Below are 16978 nucleotides of genomic sequence, written 5' to 3' on the forward strand. Positions count from 1 at the left end.
AGTAAAATTTGTTATTATTTAGGTTAATGCATATTATTACATCTCAATTATGTGTTTTAAAGTAGTATTTGCATATGGGCTTGTGAATTTAGGAAATTTTTGTTATTAAAGAGTAAATGGTGGTTTACTAACAAGAAAACTATTCATGGAGTCCTAAAGAAGCAGCATAGCAATAAGTCTTGAGTTGTTCATTAATTTTTCTTAAGTTGAATGGTTTTCTCTTATAGGAATAAAACTGTAAAAATGACATCCCCTATTTAAAGGAATATCTGCTTCCCAGTAAAGGTTTTGACCATCTACTTATTCGTTTGATAAAGTAAAATTGTAAAACAAAAGAAAACAAGTGTGCATCGTATGAACTAAACTGTGTCTAGGCAATTATTTCTTTTAGAAGCAAAAGTTAGCCTTTCTTATGCTTTTAGTCTTTTATAAGGAAAGGAAGAAGGGATTGCATCAACCAAAGCCTTAAAAAGGTAATTTGGGAAAGAGTGCCAACAAAATATTCCCAAGGGTAAACACCGATATTCTAAAGTGAGATAATACTGTGTTGTGTGGTTGTTGCTCAGGTGGTTAGTCGTGTCTGACTCTTTCTGACCCATGAACTGCAGCGTGCCAGTGTTCGCTGTTCTTCACTGTCTCCTGGAGTTTGCTCAAACTCGTCCACTGAGTCTATGATGCCGTAAGATATCTCATCTGTTTTCGCCTTCTCCTCAGCCCTCAATCTTTTCCTGCATCAGGGTCTTTTAAAGTGAGTCAGCTCTTCCCATCAGGTGGCCAAATTATTGGAGCTCCAGTTTCAGCATCAGTCTTTCCAGTGAATATTCAGGGTTGATTTCCTTTAGGATTGACTGGTTTCATCTCCTAGCTATCCAAGGGACTCAAGAGTCTTCTCTAGCACCACACTTCAAATACATCGATTCTTTGGCTCTAAACCTTCTTTATGGTCCAACTCTCACATCTGTACATGACTACTGGAAAATTACAGTTTTGACTGCTTGGACATTTGCCAGCAAAGTGATGTTTCTGCTTTTTAATACACTGTCTAGGTTCATAATAGCTTTTTTTCCAAGGAGCAAGCACCTTTTAATCACATGGCTGCAGTTACCATCTGCAGTGATTTCAGAACCAAGAAAAGAAAATCTGCCAATGTTTCCGTTTTTTTCCCCTTCTACTTGCCATGAAGGGATGTGATCAGATGCCATGATCTTAGTTTTTTGAATGTTGAGTTTTAAGCCAGGTTTTTCACTGCCCTCTTTCACCTTCGTCAAAAGAATATTTATTCCTCTTCATTTTCTGCCATTAATGTGGTATTATCTGCATAACTGAGGCAATTGATATTTTTCTCAGCAATCTTTATTCCAGCCTGTGATTCATCCAGCCTGGCATTTCGCATGATGCATTCTACATATAAGTTAAATAAGCAGGGTGATAATCTTCCCTGCTGGCTCAGATGGTAAAGTCTGAGTGCAATGCCGGAGACGCAGATTCGATCCCTGGATTGGGAAGATCCTGTGGATCCTCTGGAGAAGAAAATGGCAACCAACTCCGTATTCTTGCCTGGAAAATCCCGTGGACAGAGGAGCCTGGTTTGCTACAATCCATGTGGTCACGAAGAGTCAGACACAACTGAGCGACTAAAATACACACACACTAACAAGCAGGGTGATAATATACAGCCTTCAAGTACTCCTTTCCCACTTTTGAAACAGTCCATTGTTCCACATCCAGTCCTTACTGTTGCTTCTTCTCCTGCATATACTTTTCTCAGGAGGAAGGTTAGATTGTCTGGTATTACCATCTCTTTAAGAATTTCTCACAGTTTTACTATGTTCACTAGTCTTTTAAACTAGTGAAAGTCACCTAAACAAAGTGGGCCTCAGTGATGCAAAATATAAAATGTGGAACTAGGCATATGTACACTCCATATGCTTTCAAACTCTAGATTATCTGCAAACTATACTGGTTTTTATAATACTGAGGAAAGGAGAAGCAATTAATATATTTTTGTACTTTTTTACAAAGGAAGCTAAATATTTTAAAGAATACCTTGAACCAATTAAAAATTGTTATTTAAAAAATAGCCCTATTTAAGTATTATCATAAGAGTTTATTTTATCCATGGTCTATGATAATGTATTTTTGAAGAAGAAATAATGATTTTGAACTTCAGATATTCTTTACCAGAATGAAAAGTTGAATGGAAATTGGAGAGAGTTCTGTAGGTGAACATGTTTTTAAATTTCATTCATTATCATCATGAAGGATCCTTTAAAAGCTTTGTATTCTATCCTCAAATGTATTTTGATCTTTTATTTCTTATAGGAAACACATCCATTTTCTGTTTGAATAGGGGGAAAGGACCAGAAATGAAAAACCACACAAGACCCACGGAATTCATTCTTCTGGGGCTATCAGATGATCCAGAGCTTCAGATTGTGATTTTTCTCTTTTTAATCATCACATATATATTAAGTGTCACTGGAAATTTGACCATCATCATTCTCACCTTGGTGGACTCTCATCTACAGACACCTATGTATTTTTTCCTCAGGAACTTCTCTATATTAGAAATTTCCTTTACAACTGTCGGTATTCCTAGATTTCTGGGCACAATTATCACCAGGGACAAAACGATTTCATACAATGATTGTACAGCTCAGTTGTTTTTCTTCATCTTCTTGGGTATCACTGAATTTTATCTTCTAACTGCCATGTCCTATGATCGCTATGTAGCTATCTGCAAGCCCCTGCATTACACAACCATCATGAACAACAGAGTCTGTGTACTGCTTGTCTGTTGTGCTTGGCTGGCAGGGTTCTTAAACATCTTCCCACCTGTTATTCTTTTTCTCCAGTTAGATTACTGTGGTTCTAATATCATTGATCACTTTGCTTGTGACTATTTCCCCCTCTTGCAACTATCTTGCTCAGACACGTGGCTCCTTGAAGTGATTGGTTTTTACTCTGCAATAGTGATTCTTCTTTTTACTTTGGCATTAATAATTCTATCCTACATGTTCATCATCAAGACAATTCTGAGACTGCCTTCTGCCAGTCAGAGAAAAAAGGCATTTTCTACATGCTCCTCTCACATGATTGTCATTTCCGTCTCTTATGGAAGCTGTATATTCATGTATGCCAACCCATCAGCAAAGGAAAAGGCATCCTTGAACAAAGGAGTTGCTATTATGAATACTTCTGTTCCTCCTATGATGAATCCATTTATATATTCACTGAGGAACCAGCAAGTGAAACAAGCCTTCAAGGATACCATCCAAAAGGTTATCTTTTTCTCCAGTAAATGCAAGTGATTATATCATTAGAAGACTAAAGTTCTTGTTAATACTTTCTATTACTCATAATCTGTCAAAAACTCTTTCAGTACAGTTGTATGATTCCTTTTCATTTATTTCCATATTCAAATTTTCCCCACACTCAACCCGATAAACTGGTTAAAGCTGACTATTGTTTCAGAATATTCTTTAATTTTTTATTCAAATATACTTGAATGAAGTAAAAAACACAGGTAAATGTTACAATTTTGAGTAGAAACTTTATTTTTGAAGATGCACAGGCCATTTAGTTTGATGAAAAGAGTGTGAGGGTTGATGTGGATTTCTGAAATTTTCACTTTACCAGGTAATAGAAATGACATTATTAGGAAATTATATTCTATTTGAAATTTTCAGGAAATCAAGCAATGACAATCACTAGAGTGCTGGAAATACAATACAAATATCTATTCAAATTTTTTTAAAGATTAGAAATTTAAGTATTTTGAACTCTTTTTACTATTAATAATACTTTTATTATAATGAGGAGAAAGAAAAGAGGAGAGTTGAGATTAAATTTTGTCAGCAATTACTATATTCCAGACTTATTCTAATTATTCTCTTTGTATTGTCTCATTGAATCTTTCCAACAACTTTATGTCATTGTTCAGTCACTCATTCATGTCTAACTCTGTATTCCCATGGACTGCAGCACACCAGGCTTCCCTGTCCTTCACTATCTTCCTGAGTTTGCTCAAACTCATGTCCATGATCTGGTGATGCCATCCAACCATCACATCCTCTGTTACCGCCTTCTCCTCCTGCCCTCAATTTTTCCCAGCAGGATGGTCTTTTCCACTGAGTTTGCTCTTTAAATCAGGTGGCCAAAGTTTGGGAGCTTCAACTTCAGCATCAGTCCTTCCAATGAATATTCAGAGTTGATTTCCTGTAGGATTGACTGGTTTGATCTTGCAGTCCAAAGGACACTCCAGACTCTTCTCTAGCAGCACAGTCTAAAAGCATCAATTCTTGGGTGCTCAAACTTCTTTATGGTCCAACTCTCACACTCATACATAACTACTGGAAAAAAACAGCTTTCAGTATATGGATCTTTGTTTACAAAGTGATGTCTCTGCTTTTTAATACACTATCTAGGTTCATCATAGTTTTTCTTAAACAACTTTCTGAGGTAACTGTAATTGTTTTTCTCTTGAAGAAATTTTTACCTTGTTTTTAATTTGGAAATGTTTTATATGATTGTTCTTATTTCACAGCCATGAAAAGATAAAAACTGGAATTAAATTTAATTGGCAATTGAGAAAGATAGGAAAGAAAAGGGATCCATATTGGAAAAGAAGAAGTAAAACTTTCATTGGAGACAGCATGATATTATACAAAGAAAACCCTAAAAATACTATCAGAAAAAGACTAGAGTTAATCAGTGAGTTTAGTAAGGTTGCAAGATACAAAATAAATACACAGAAATCCCTTGAATTCCTATACACTAGCAACAAAAATCCAAAAGAGAAATTAAGGAATCAACCACATTCACCAAGGCAACAAAAAGAACAAAATATCTAGGAATTAATGCACAAAACAGCTGTATACATGAAACAATAAGACATTGATAAAGAAATCAAAGATGACATAAACACATTGAGAGATATACCAATTCTTGGATTGGAAGAATCAATGTATCAAAATCACAGTTTTAAAAGGCACATGTACCCTAATGTTCATTGCAGAAAAATTCACAATAGCCAGGACATGGAAGCAACCTTGATGTCCATTGACAGATGAATGGCTAAAGAAGTTGTGTCAAGCACATGCACAGAGAAGGTTGTCATAGGGTCACAAAGAGTTGGAACCTACTGAGCACACAAGCACAACCATACACAGGGTTATAAACTGGTTCATAAACCAAGCATCCACATAAAGGAACAAATTCAAGTCAGTTGTAGTGAGGTACATGGATCTAGAGCCTGTTATACAGAGTGAAGTAACTCATAAAAAGAACAAGAAATGTTGTATATTAATGCATACATATCAGTTCAGTTCAAACAGTCATGTCTAACACTTTGGGACCCAATGGACTGCACCACGCCAGGCCTCCTTGCCCATCACCAAATCAATGGACATTGAGTCGGTGATGCCATCCAACCATCCCATTCTCAGTCTGCTTCTCCTCCTGCCTTCAATCTTTCCCAGAATCAGGGTGTTTTCATATGAGTCAGTGCTTCATATCAGATGGCCAAAGTATTGCAGTTTCAGCTTCAGTATCAATCCTTCCAATGAATATTCAAGATTGATCTCCTTTAGGATGGACTGGTTGGATCTCCTTGCAGTACAAGGGACTCTCAAGAGTTTTCTCCAATACCACGTTTTAAAGGCATCAATTTAATGGCACTCAGCTTTCTTTATACTCCAACTCTCACACCCATACATGGCTACTGGAAAAACCATAGCCTTGACTAAATGGACCTTTGTCGGCAAAGTAATGTCTCTGCTTTTTAATATGCTGTGTAGTTTGTTCATAACTTTTCTTCCAAGGAGTAAGCATCTTTTAATTTAATGGTTGTGGTGACCATTTGCAGTGATTTTGGAGCCCCCCAAAATAAAATCCATTACCGTTTCCATTGTTTCCCCACCTATTTGACATGAAGTAATGCAAGGAGATCCAACCAGTCCATTCTAAAGGAGATCAATCCTGGGTGTTCACTGGAAGGACTGATGCTAAAGCTGAAACTGCAATACTTTGGCCACCTCATGCGACGAGTTGACTCACTGGAAAAGACTCTGATGCTGAGAAAGGTTGGGGGTGGGAGGAGAAGGGGATGACAGAGAATGAGATGGCTGGATGTCATCACCGACTCTGTGGACATGAGTTTGGGTGAACTCCGGGAGTTGGTGATGGACAGGGAGGCCTGGTGTGCTGTGATTCATGGGGTCGCAGAGAGTCAGACACGACTGAGCGACTGAACTGAACTGAACTGAATGGGACTGGATGCCATGAGCTTAGTTTTCTGTATATTGAGTTTTAAGCCAACTATTTCACTCTCCTCTTTCACTTTCATCAAGAAGCTTGTTAGTTCTTCTTCGCTTTCTGCCATAAGGGTAGTGTCATCTGCGTAACTGAGGTTATTGATGTATCTCCTGGCAATCTTGATTCCAGCTTGTGCTTCATCCAGCCCAGCGTTTCTCATGATGTACTCTGCATATAAGTTAAATAAGCAGAGTGACAATATACACCCTTGACTTACTCCTTTCCCTATTTGGGACCAGTCTGCTGTTCCATGTCTGGTTCTAACTGTTGCTTCCTGACCTGTACACACATTTCTCAAGAGGCAGGTCAAGTGGTCTGGTATTCCCATCTCTTGAAGAATTTTCCACAGTTTCCTGTGATCTACACAGTCAAATGTTTTGGCATAGTCAATAAAGCAGAAGTAGATGCTTTTCTGGGACTCTCTTGCTTTTTCAATGATCCAACAGATGTTGGCAATTTGATCTCTGGTTCCTCTGCCTTCTCTAAATCCACCTTGAACATCTTGAAGTTCATGGTTCATGTACTGTTGAAGCTTGGCTAGGAGAATTTTGAACATTACTTTGCTAGTGTGTGAGATGTGTGCAATTGTGTGGTAGTTTGAGCATTCTTTGGCATTGTCTTTCTTTGGGATTGGAATGAAAACTGAACATTTCCAGTCCTGTGGCCACTGCTGAGTTTTCCAAATTTGCTGGCATATCGAGTGGAGCATTTTCACAGCATCATCTTTTGGGATTTGAAGGAGCTCAACTGGAATTCCATTACCTCCACTAGTTTTGTTCATAGTGATGCTTCCTAAGGCCCACTTGACTTTGCATTCCAGGATTCTGGCTCTAGGTGAGTGATCACACCATCGTGATTATCTGGGTCTTGAAGATCTTTTTTGTACAGTTCTTTTGTGTATTCTTGCCACCTCTTCTTAATATCTTCTGCTCCTGTTAGATCCATACAATTTCTGTACTTAATTGTTCCCATCTTTGCAAGAAATGTTCCCTTGGTATCTCTAATTTTCTTGAAGAGATTACTAGTCTTTCCCACTCTAATGTTTTCCTCTACTTCTTTGCATTGATCACTGAGGGAGGCTTTCTTATCGCTCTTTACTATTCTTTGGAACTCTGCATTCAAATAGGTATATCTTTACTTTTTCCTTTGCATTTTGCTTCTCTACTTTTCTCAGCTATTTGTAAAGCCACCTCAGACAACCATTTTGCCTTTTTGCATTTCTTTTTCTTGGAGATGGTCTTGATCACTGCCTCCTGTATAATGTCATGAACCTCTGTCCATAGTTCTTCAGACACTCTGTCTATCAGACCTAATTCCTTGAATCTGTTTGTCACTTCCACTGTATAATTGCAAGGGATTTGATTTATGTCATATATGAATGGTCTAGTGATTTTCCCTACTCTCTTCAATTTAAGTCTGAATTTGGCAATATGGAGTTCATGATCTGAGCCACAGTCAGCTCCTGGTCTTTTTTTTTTTTTTTTTCTGACTGTATAGAACTTCTCCATTTTTGGCTGCATAGAATATAATCAAATGATTTCAGTATTGACCATCTGCTTATGTTGATGTGTAGAGTCTTCTCTTGTGTTGTTGGAATAGGGTGTTTGCTATGACCAGTGTGTTCTCTTTGCAAAACTTTATTAGCCTTTGCCCTGCATCATTCTTTACTCTGAGGTCAAATTTTCCTGTTACTCCAGGTATTTCGTGATTTCCTACTTTTCCATTCCTGTCCCCTGTGATGAAAAGAACATCTTTTTTGGTTGTTAGTTCTAGAAGTTATAGAACTGTTCACCTTCAGCTTTTTCAACATTACTGGTCGGGGCATAGACTTGAATTACTCTGATATTGAATGGCTTGCCTCGGAAACAAACAGAGATCATTCTGTCATTTTTGAGATAGCATCCAAGAAGTGATTCTTGTCCACAGTAGTACATAAATTGGTCATCTGAGCTAAATTCACCCATTCCTATCCATTTTAGTCTGCTGATGCTAAAATGTTGATGTTCAATATGGAATCTAGAAAAATGGTACTGATGAACCTATTTCCAGGGCAGCAATAGAGACACAGACATAGAGAACGGACTGTGAGCATAGTGGCAGTGTGTGTTGGGAGAAGCTGGGTAGAATTGAGAGAATATCATTGAAACTTATACATTACATATGTAAATTAGGTAGCCAATGAGAGGTTGATGTATAACACAGGGAACTTAACCCAGGGCTCTGTGACAATGTAGAGGGGTGGTCTGCAGTAGGAGGTGGGAGTGAAGTCAAGAAGGAGGAGACATATGGATACTTATGACTGAGTCGTGTTAATGTATGGCAGAAACCAAGACAACATTGTTAAACAATTATCCTCCAATTAAAAAAAAATTTAAAAAATAGTGCTTAAAATAATTTAATATTTCCTAAATTTCTAGAGAGAATATTTCCTGGTGAATTAAAAACACAGGTCTCTCTCATGTGCTGCTGCTCTGCCTATTTCTGTCTGCCCTTAATTTTCTAAGAAATATTGTGAAAACATGGAATTAAAAAACATTCCATCTAATGTTAAAACATTTAATATTAAAACATTAAAAAAGGGAAATTAAGTCAGTCCAAGGTTACAGAGTGGAATGATGAGCCCAAAGGAAGGTAAATACATGAGAGAATGATGGGAATTAGAATGGGAATAATGTATATACTATCTTTGGTAAGAAGCTGGCAATAAAAGTATGAGCAGGGAAAAACACTTCTAGGGAAATTATGTGAAAATTAATAGTTTTTGAAAAGCCCTGATTTTTATTTGATTGCTCTTTTTTATGCCTCTAATTTATAAAGCAGGACTTTTATTTTTTCATTTCCTTGAGAAAAGTAGAGTTTTCCTGGCCATGTCCATGAAGGCTCGCTTGACTTGCAGATTCCTTAGTGTATAAATAAAGGGATTCATCGAGGGGGCTATTGAGGTATTTAGCACAGCCACTCCCTTGCTCAAAGAGACCCTGTCCTTGGCTGATGGATTCATATACATAAAAATGCAGCTGCCATAAGAGATGGAGATGACAATCATGTGGGAAGAACAAGTGGAAAAGGCCTTTGTCCTCTGAATGGTAGAAGGGATCCTCAAAATTGTTCTGATGATATATGTGTAGGACAGAATTATTAATGCCAAAGTGAACATTAGGGTAAACACAGCAGAGGAAAAGCCCATCATCTCTAGTAATTTTGTGTTTGAACATGAAAGGTGTAATAAGGAGAAATAATCACAAGTGAAATGATCGATAGCATTGGACTTACAGTAATCAAGCTGTATGACCAGCATGAGTGATGGGAATATAATTAAGAATGAAGCCAGCCAAGAAGCCAAGACAAGCAGTGTGCAGACTCTATGACTCATGATGGTCATGTAATGTAGCGGTTTGCAGATGGCAATGTAGCGGTCGTAGGACATGGCAGCCAGAAGGTAAAACTCAGTGACTCCCAAGAGAATGAAAAAAAATAACTGAGCCATGCAATCATTAAAAGAGATGGTTTTATCTCCTGTAATGATGGTGGCCAGGAACTTCGGTATAGTGACAGTTGTGAATGACACCTCTAGTACAGAGAAACTCCTGAGGAAGAAATACATGGGGGTCTGGAGGTGGGCATCCAGCAGGGTCAGGATGATAATTGTCAGGTTCCCAGTGATGCTGAGCATGTAGGTGATGAGCAGAAAGACAAGGATCACAACCTGAACTTGTGGGTCATCTGACAGTCCCAGGAGGATAAACTCTCTTATTTCTGTGTAGTTTCTCATTATCTTCTTCTTTTCAATAACCTTCAGAGTAAAACACAAAGAAGCTCAAATAAAAGGGAAGTATCCATGCATAGAACTGGAATTTATTTCTAGAAAGGCTATGCCATATTAATTTAACTTGGGAGAACTTATCTTCAAGACTTTTTTTTTTAAACCATATGCTAGTGTGTGTATTTATCATAGAATATTTCTTTTGAAATCCTTATTTTATTGATTGGTATGAGGTTAAAAAATATATTTTTAATTTTATCCAAATCACGTACTCTAAATAAGAGGTGTAGGATTTTTAACCTAGGCTTTTCTGAGTGTTTGAAATACTGGAATAGAAATGCTACTTGTTGACTCTCTTAAATCCTTCCCTAAATGATTTATTTCCTATTGGGAAGCTCCTTGTCTTTTCTTCAAACTCAGTAAAATGCTGTTATTTCCTAATCTTTTACCTGATTTCTTGTATTAGTATTTGCTAGTTAATATAGAAAATCCAAAAATGTCAGGAAAAAGATAACTCGAATGGGATTGTCTCCCAAATGAACGTCACTGGAGTTAAATCTTCAACAATATGAAAGACTTCTAAGTTCTCACTCTGACTCTGATATGACAAGAATGCAATAATAATAGAAATAAAGTGCAAAATACACATAATGAGCTTAAGCCATCCTGTAACTCCCCCCCACCCAGGTCCATGGAAAATTGGAAGCTACTAAATTGATCCCTCGTCACAAAAAGTTAGGGAACTTCTGTAGAGTCCAGAGTACAGAGGAGAAAGAGTGGATTTTTCATAGATTGGATCTGTGTCATGGGCTAAGGAGACCAAATTATATGAATATCTAATACCAAACATAAAGCAATATCTTTCAGAGAACATTTTTTCTTCAAAATTTCTCCCATATAAATGTTATTATTTTCTACACGTGTGTTTGCATTCTGCTTTCTATTCTATGTTGTATTTTTATATTTTCCTTTTTGTACATTCAGGTTCACTTAGTTAAAGCTCTATTCTATCAGTATATTGGTATAATTTATTAAATAGCAGCAGAAGCCTTCTATTTTGTCTTCCTGTTTAGCAATAGTAATAATAACAATCCATTTACTTAAAAACAAAACAAAAATAAGAGTTCCCTCAATAAACGGATCCAGTTCTTTTCAATATCACTCACGCTGTGAATTCAAATTGAATGGTAAATTTCACTCCAGTATCAGGAGAGATCTTTCTGCGATAGAATATTTAATTTCAAGATATAGGTTTATTGATTTGTTGTATGTGCATGCTTAGTTGCTCAGTTGTCCAGCTCTTTGCAAACCTATGGACTGTATCCCATAGGTCAGGCTCTTATATTCATAGAATTCTCCAGGCAAGAATACTGGAGTGGGTAGCCATTCCCATCTCCAGGGGATTTTCCTGACTAAGGGATCGAACTAGGGTCTCCTGCATTGCTGGCAGATTCTTTATCATTTGAGCCACCAGGGAAGTCCTTTTTAGTATGTATGGCATCATTACTCAGTTCCGTCTCTCAGTCTTGTCTGACTTTTTGAGGCCCCATGGACTGCAGCACTCCAGGCTTTCCTGTCCATCACCAACACCCAGAGTCCACCCAAACCCATGTCCATCAAGTCGGTGATACCATCCGACCGTATCATCCTTTGTTGTCCCCTTCTCCTCCTGCCATCAATCTTTCCCAGCATCAGGGTCTTTTCCAATTTGCCAGTTCTTTGTATTAGGTGTCCAAAGTATTGGGGATTCAGGTTTAGCATCAGTCTTTCCAATTAATATTCAGAACTGATTTCCTTTGCAATTGATGGATTTGATCTCCTTGCAGTCCAAAGGACTCTCAAGAGTCGTTTCCAAAACCACAGTTCAAAAGCATTAATTCTTCAGTGCTCAGTTTTCTTTATGGTCCAACTCTTATTACCACCCGTGACTACTGGAAAGACCATAACTTTGACTAGATTGACTTTTATCGGCTAAGCAATGTCTCTGATTTATTCCTACATTGTCTAGGTTGCATCTATATCAAATCCCTTATGACTATACAGTGGAAGTGAGAAATAGATTTAAGGGACTAGATCTGATAGATAGAGTGCCTGATGAACTCTGGATGGAGGTTCGTGACATTGTACAGGAGACAGGGATCAAGACCATCCCCATGGAAAAGAAATGCAAAAAACTGAAATGGCTGTCTGAGGAGGCCTTACAAATAGCTGTGAAAATAAGAGAAGCCAAAAAAAAGGAGAAAAGGAAAGATATAAGCATCTGAATGCAGAGTTCCAAAGAATAACAAGGAGAGATAAGAAAGCCTTCCTCAGCGATCAATGCAAAGAAATAGAGGAAAACAACAGAATAGGAAAAACAAGAGATCTCTTCAAGAAAATTAGAGATTCCAAGGGAACATTTCATGCAAAGATGGGCTCAATAAAGGACAGAAATGGTATGGACCTAACAGAAGCAGAAGATATTAAGAAGAGGTGGCAAGAATTCACAGAAGAACTGTACAAAAAAGATCTTCACGACCACGATAATCACAATAGTGTGCTCACTGACCTCGAGCCAGACATCTTGGAATGTGAAGTTAAGTGGGCTTTAGAAAGTATCACTATGAACAAAGCTAGTGGAGGTAATGGAATTCCAGTGGAGCTATTTCAAATTCTGAAAGATGATGCTGTGAAAGTGCTGCACTCAATGTGTCAGCAAATTTGGAAAACTCATCAGTGCCACAGGACTGGAAAAGTTCAGTCTTAATTTCAATTCCAAAGAAAGAAAGGCAATGCCAAAGAATGCTCAAACTACCGCACAATTGCACTCATCTCACACGCTAGTAAAGTCATGCTCAAAATTCTCCAAGCCAGGCTTCAACAATATGTGAACCGTGAACTCCCAGATGTTCAAGCAGGTTTTAGAAAAGGCAGAGGCACCAGAGATGAAATTGCCAACATCCGATGGATCATGGAGAAAGCAAGAGAGTTCCAGAAAAACATCTATTTCTGCTTCAGTGACTATGCCTCAGCCTTTGACTGTGTGGATCACAAGAAACTGTGGAACATTCTGAAAGAGATGGGAATCCCAGACCACCTGACCTGCCTCTTGAGAAACCTGTATGCAGGTCAGGAAGCAACAGTTAGAACTGGTCATGGAACAACAGACTGGTTCCAAATAGGAAAAGGAGTACATCAAGGTTGTATATTGTCACCCTGCTTATTTTATTTATATGCAGAGTACATCATGAGGAACGCTGGGCTGGAAGAAGCACAAGCTGGAATCAAGATTGCTGGGAGAAATATCAACAACCTCAGATATGCAGATGACACTACCCTTATGACAGAAAGTGAAGAGGAACTCAGAAGCCTCTTGATGAAAATGAGAGAGGAGAGTGAAAAGGTTGACTTGAAGCTCAACATTCACAAAACAAAGATCATGGCATCTGGTCCCATCACTTCATGGGAAATAGATGGGGAAACAGTGGAAACAGTGTCAGACTTTATATTTTTGGGCTCCAAAATCACTGCGGATGCTGATTGCAGCCATGAAATTAAAAGACGCTTACTCCTTGGAAGGAAAGTTATGACCAACCTAGATAGCATATTAAAAAGCAGAGACATTACTTTGCCAACAAAGGTCCGTCTAGTCAAGGCTATGGTTTTTCCCGTGGTCATGTATGGATGTGAGAGTTGGACTGTGAAGAAAGCTGATCACCGAAGAATTGATGCTTTTTTTTTTTTTAATTGATGCTTTTGAACTGTGGTGCTGGAGAAGACTCTTGAGAGTCCCTTGGACTGCAAGGAGATCCAACCAGTCCATTCTAGAGGAGATCAATCCTGGGTGTTCATTGGAAGGACTGATGCTAAAGCTGAAACTCCAGTACTTTGGCCTCCTCATGCGACGAGTTGACTCACTGGAAAAGACTCTGATGCTGGGAGGGGTTGGGGGCAGGAGGAGAAGGGGACGACAGAGAATGAGATGGCTGGATGGCATCACTGGCTCAATGGACATGAGTTTGAGTGAACTCCGGGAGTTGGTGATGGACAGGGAGACCTGGTGTGCTGTGATTATGGGGTCTCAAAGAGTCGGACACGACTGAGCGACTGAACTGAACTGAACTGAGGTTGTATCATAATATTGTGAAAATTCTCAATGTTTATCTCTTTTATAAGCCTGAGCCCTCTTTTCATTCACTTTACTGTATAGGAAAAATACAACTAATGTCAATTCAGGGAAAATTCCAACTGAGATGAATGGTGGCCAATTCTACTGGGAAATCATGTGATGTTTAGGAGAAAATGAACATATCCTTTTGCTAATCCTCAAGGACCAGAGGAAAACAATGTTAAAAGCACTTAAAAAAAACAACAGGCTTTTCATTTTCTGTAGACAAATTCAAGGCAACTCAAGTATTTGATAGATAGTTTTTAAGGCAAATATAAAAGTCCTTGTTCTCAATTAACAACAATCGTCTGTAATTAACAGCTGTGTAAGATTCAGATCAGTAAGCCATTTCTGGAATGCGAAGCGTCAGCCATTCCTGGGATGTTTTTGGTAAAGCAATGAAGAATATATCCAAGTCTATAAGACATCATTTGAGACTTTCCTTCCTTAGGACTTTTCCACATTTTTCCTGCTATTCCCTTGGAATTTAGGATAACAAGCTTCATACTCCTTTCTGTCCCTTTCTTTTGAAATTCTAATATCTTAGATATCTCATTGTTGAATCAGGCTTGTGGTTCATTTAGAGTGAAAATTAACCTATTCAATAAACTCTTGCTTGCTAGAGGAAGGGGGGATGATTGAGATTGGCCCATATACACTACTGACATTGCTCACTATTGCTCATCTCAGTTGCCTCCAACCCTTTGTGGTCCTTTGGACTGCAGCCTGCCAGGCTCCTCTGTCCATGAAATTTTTTCAGGCAAGACATACAGGAGTGGGTTGCCATTTCCACCTCCAGGCAATCTTCCTGTCCCAGTGATTGAATCTGTGTCTCATGTGTCTCCTGCATTGCAGGCAGATTCTTTATCCGCTGAGACATTGACAAAACCACATGGTATTGTTGCGTAGAGTTCTTTGTGCCATACAGTCTGCTTCATTATTTATCTAGTTCATGCACAATTGATACTACTTATTACATAATATCATAAAAACAGCTATACTCCAATAAAAAGAAAAAAAGAAGACAAAAGCTTGACATTGCTTTGAGCAAGATAATGGAAATGGTTTTCAGGACACCTCTGGCATTCTTTAATAAATTTTAAGGATGACTTCTTTGCCAAAAGAGCACTAGCATTCCCCAAGTTCTCCAATTTAAAAGAAGCAACAGTATTGATGTATCTATTAAAAACAGATTATTTTCCTTATTTTATGCAAATTGTGAGAAGTGGGTGGGACTCTCCCTAAATTCCACAGTATAATTGGAAACATAAATTAGCTTCCAACATTCTCTGTATGTCCTGTATTTTCTCTTCTTAACATTAAGATTTCTAGGAAATCATAAGTAATGCTATGAATACATATATCCTCAAGGTAACTTAGCTTCAGATTTACTGTGCAGTTTCCCAATTTTCTCTCTTTCCCTCTCACTTGCTAATCATTTTTTTGGTGTTAGGTTTATAAACTAAGTTATTTTGTCATAGAAGAGAACAGACCCTGGTGGCTCAGATGGTAAAAACCTGCCTGCAATGTGGGAGACCTGTGATCAATCCTTGGGTCTAGAAGAAACCCTGATGAAGGAAATGGCAATCCACTCCAATATTTTTGCTTGGAGAATTCCATGGAGAGGGGAGCTTGGTGGACTATAGTCCATGGGGTCGCAAAGAGTTGGACAGGACTGAGGGACTTTCACTTCACTTGATATGTTGGAAATAGTTTGGTTTTATAACAACTCTAATTTTTTTTTGGAATGATTCATTCCACTCCTGACTGTGTTTACCATGACATCAAATACTATGGAAGACCTTCATCACAATTGCATGAAGAAAAAAAAAAAAAAACGTGTAAGAAGAATGAATTAAGATTATTTTCAGATTATTACTTAGAGCTGTTTTTATTTCTCTCCTGATTGTCTCAGCTTGAAAACTATATATATACTTGAAGATAAATTTTAACTTAATAAGGAATATGAAAGTGAAAGTGAAGTTGCCTAGTCGTGTCCAACTCTTTGCCATCCCATGGACTATAGTCTACCAGGCTTCTCTGTCCATGGGATTTTCCAGGCAAGAGTACTGGAGTGGGTTGCCATTTCCTTCTGCCTGCAAGGAATTATCCTTACCCTTATCTGTCAGAGGGCAGACCGAATGATAACCACAATCACAGAAGATTAATCAAAGTGATCACATGGACCACAGCCTTTTCTAACTCAAAGAAACTGTGAACCATGCCGAGAAGGGCCACCCAAGATGGACGGGTCACGTTGGAGAATTCTGAAAAAATGTCATCCACTGGAGAAGGGAATGGCAAACCACTTCAGTACTCTTGCCTTGAGAACCCCAAGAACAGTATGAAAAGGCAAAAAGTTAAGCCACTGAAAGAGGAACTCACCAGGTTCAGTAGGTGCCCAATACACTACTGGAGAGCAGCGGAGAAATAACATCAGAGAGAGAATGAAGATATGGAGCCAAAGCAAAAACAACGCCCAGTTGTGGATGTGACTGGTAATGGAAGTAAAGTCTGATGTTGTAAAGAACAATATTGCATAGGAACCTGGAATATTAGGTCCTTGAACCAAGGTAGATTAGAAGTTGTCAAACAGGAGATGGCAAGAGTGAATATCATTTTAGGAATCAGTGAACTAAAATGTACTGGAATGGGCAAATTTAATTCAGATGACCATTGTATCTACTATTGTGGAAAAGAATCCCTTAGAAAAAATGGAGTAGCCCTTATAGTCAACAAAGGAATCCAAAATG

The 16978-nt window shown here is 38.2% G+C and overlaps 2 protein-coding genes across 3 annotated transcripts; one reads left to right on the forward strand and one right to left on the reverse strand.

Moving 5' to 3' along the window:
- Positions 1 to 2366: 2366 nt before the first annotated feature.
- Positions 2367 to 3311, forward strand: LOC129536281 (olfactory receptor 6C3-like). Its single transcript, XM_055395099.2, has one exon. It carries the CDS (start codon positions 2367 to 2369, stop codon positions 3309 to 3311), a length of 945 nt encoding a protein of 314 aa, XP_055251074.2.
- A 5837-nt stretch (positions 3312 to 9148) lies between these two features.
- LOC129536314 (olfactory receptor 6C1-like) lies at positions 9149 to 16002 on the reverse strand. 2 transcript variants are annotated; one of them, XM_088836709.1, is made up of 2 exons: positions 15962 to 16002; positions 9149 to 10112 (listed from the first exon to the last, which is right to left on the reverse strand). In XM_088836709.1, exons 1-2 carry the CDS (start codon positions 15979 to 15981, stop codon positions 9149 to 9151), a joined length of 984 nt encoding a protein of 327 aa, XP_088692835.1. In that variant the 5' UTR covers positions 15982 to 16002. The 2 variants fall into 2 exon arrangements, with proteins under 2 accessions (XP_088692835.1, XP_055251121.2); XM_055395146.2 differs by lacking the exon at positions 15962 to 16002 and adding an exon at positions 14241 to 14276 and having other exon boundaries at positions 9149 to 10090.
- Between the last annotated feature and the right edge of the window lie 976 nt (positions 16003 to 16978).

This window comes from Moschus berezovskii, chromosome 6, assembly GCF_049115385.1.
Source record: "Moschus berezovskii isolate FMDL1 chromosome 6, NW_MosBer_1.0, whole genome shotgun sequence".
Classification (NCBI taxonomy): Eukaryota; Metazoa; Chordata; class Mammalia; order Artiodactyla; family Moschidae; genus Moschus; species Moschus berezovskii.

Excerpts from the sequence above, each read along its gene's own strand:
- LOC129536314 (XM_088836709.1), bottom strand. The coding sequence starts at position 15,981 with ATGAATCATTCCAAAAAAAA. Across the intron at positions 10,113-15,961 it reads ATGAATCATTCCAAAAAAAA|GAAGGTTATTGAAAAGAAGA; the intron begins ATTAGAGTTGTT and ends GTGTTTTACTCT.
- LOC129536281 (XM_055395099.2), top strand. The coding sequence starts at position 2,367 with ATGAAAAACCACACAAGACCCACGGAATTCATTCTTCTGGGGCTATCA.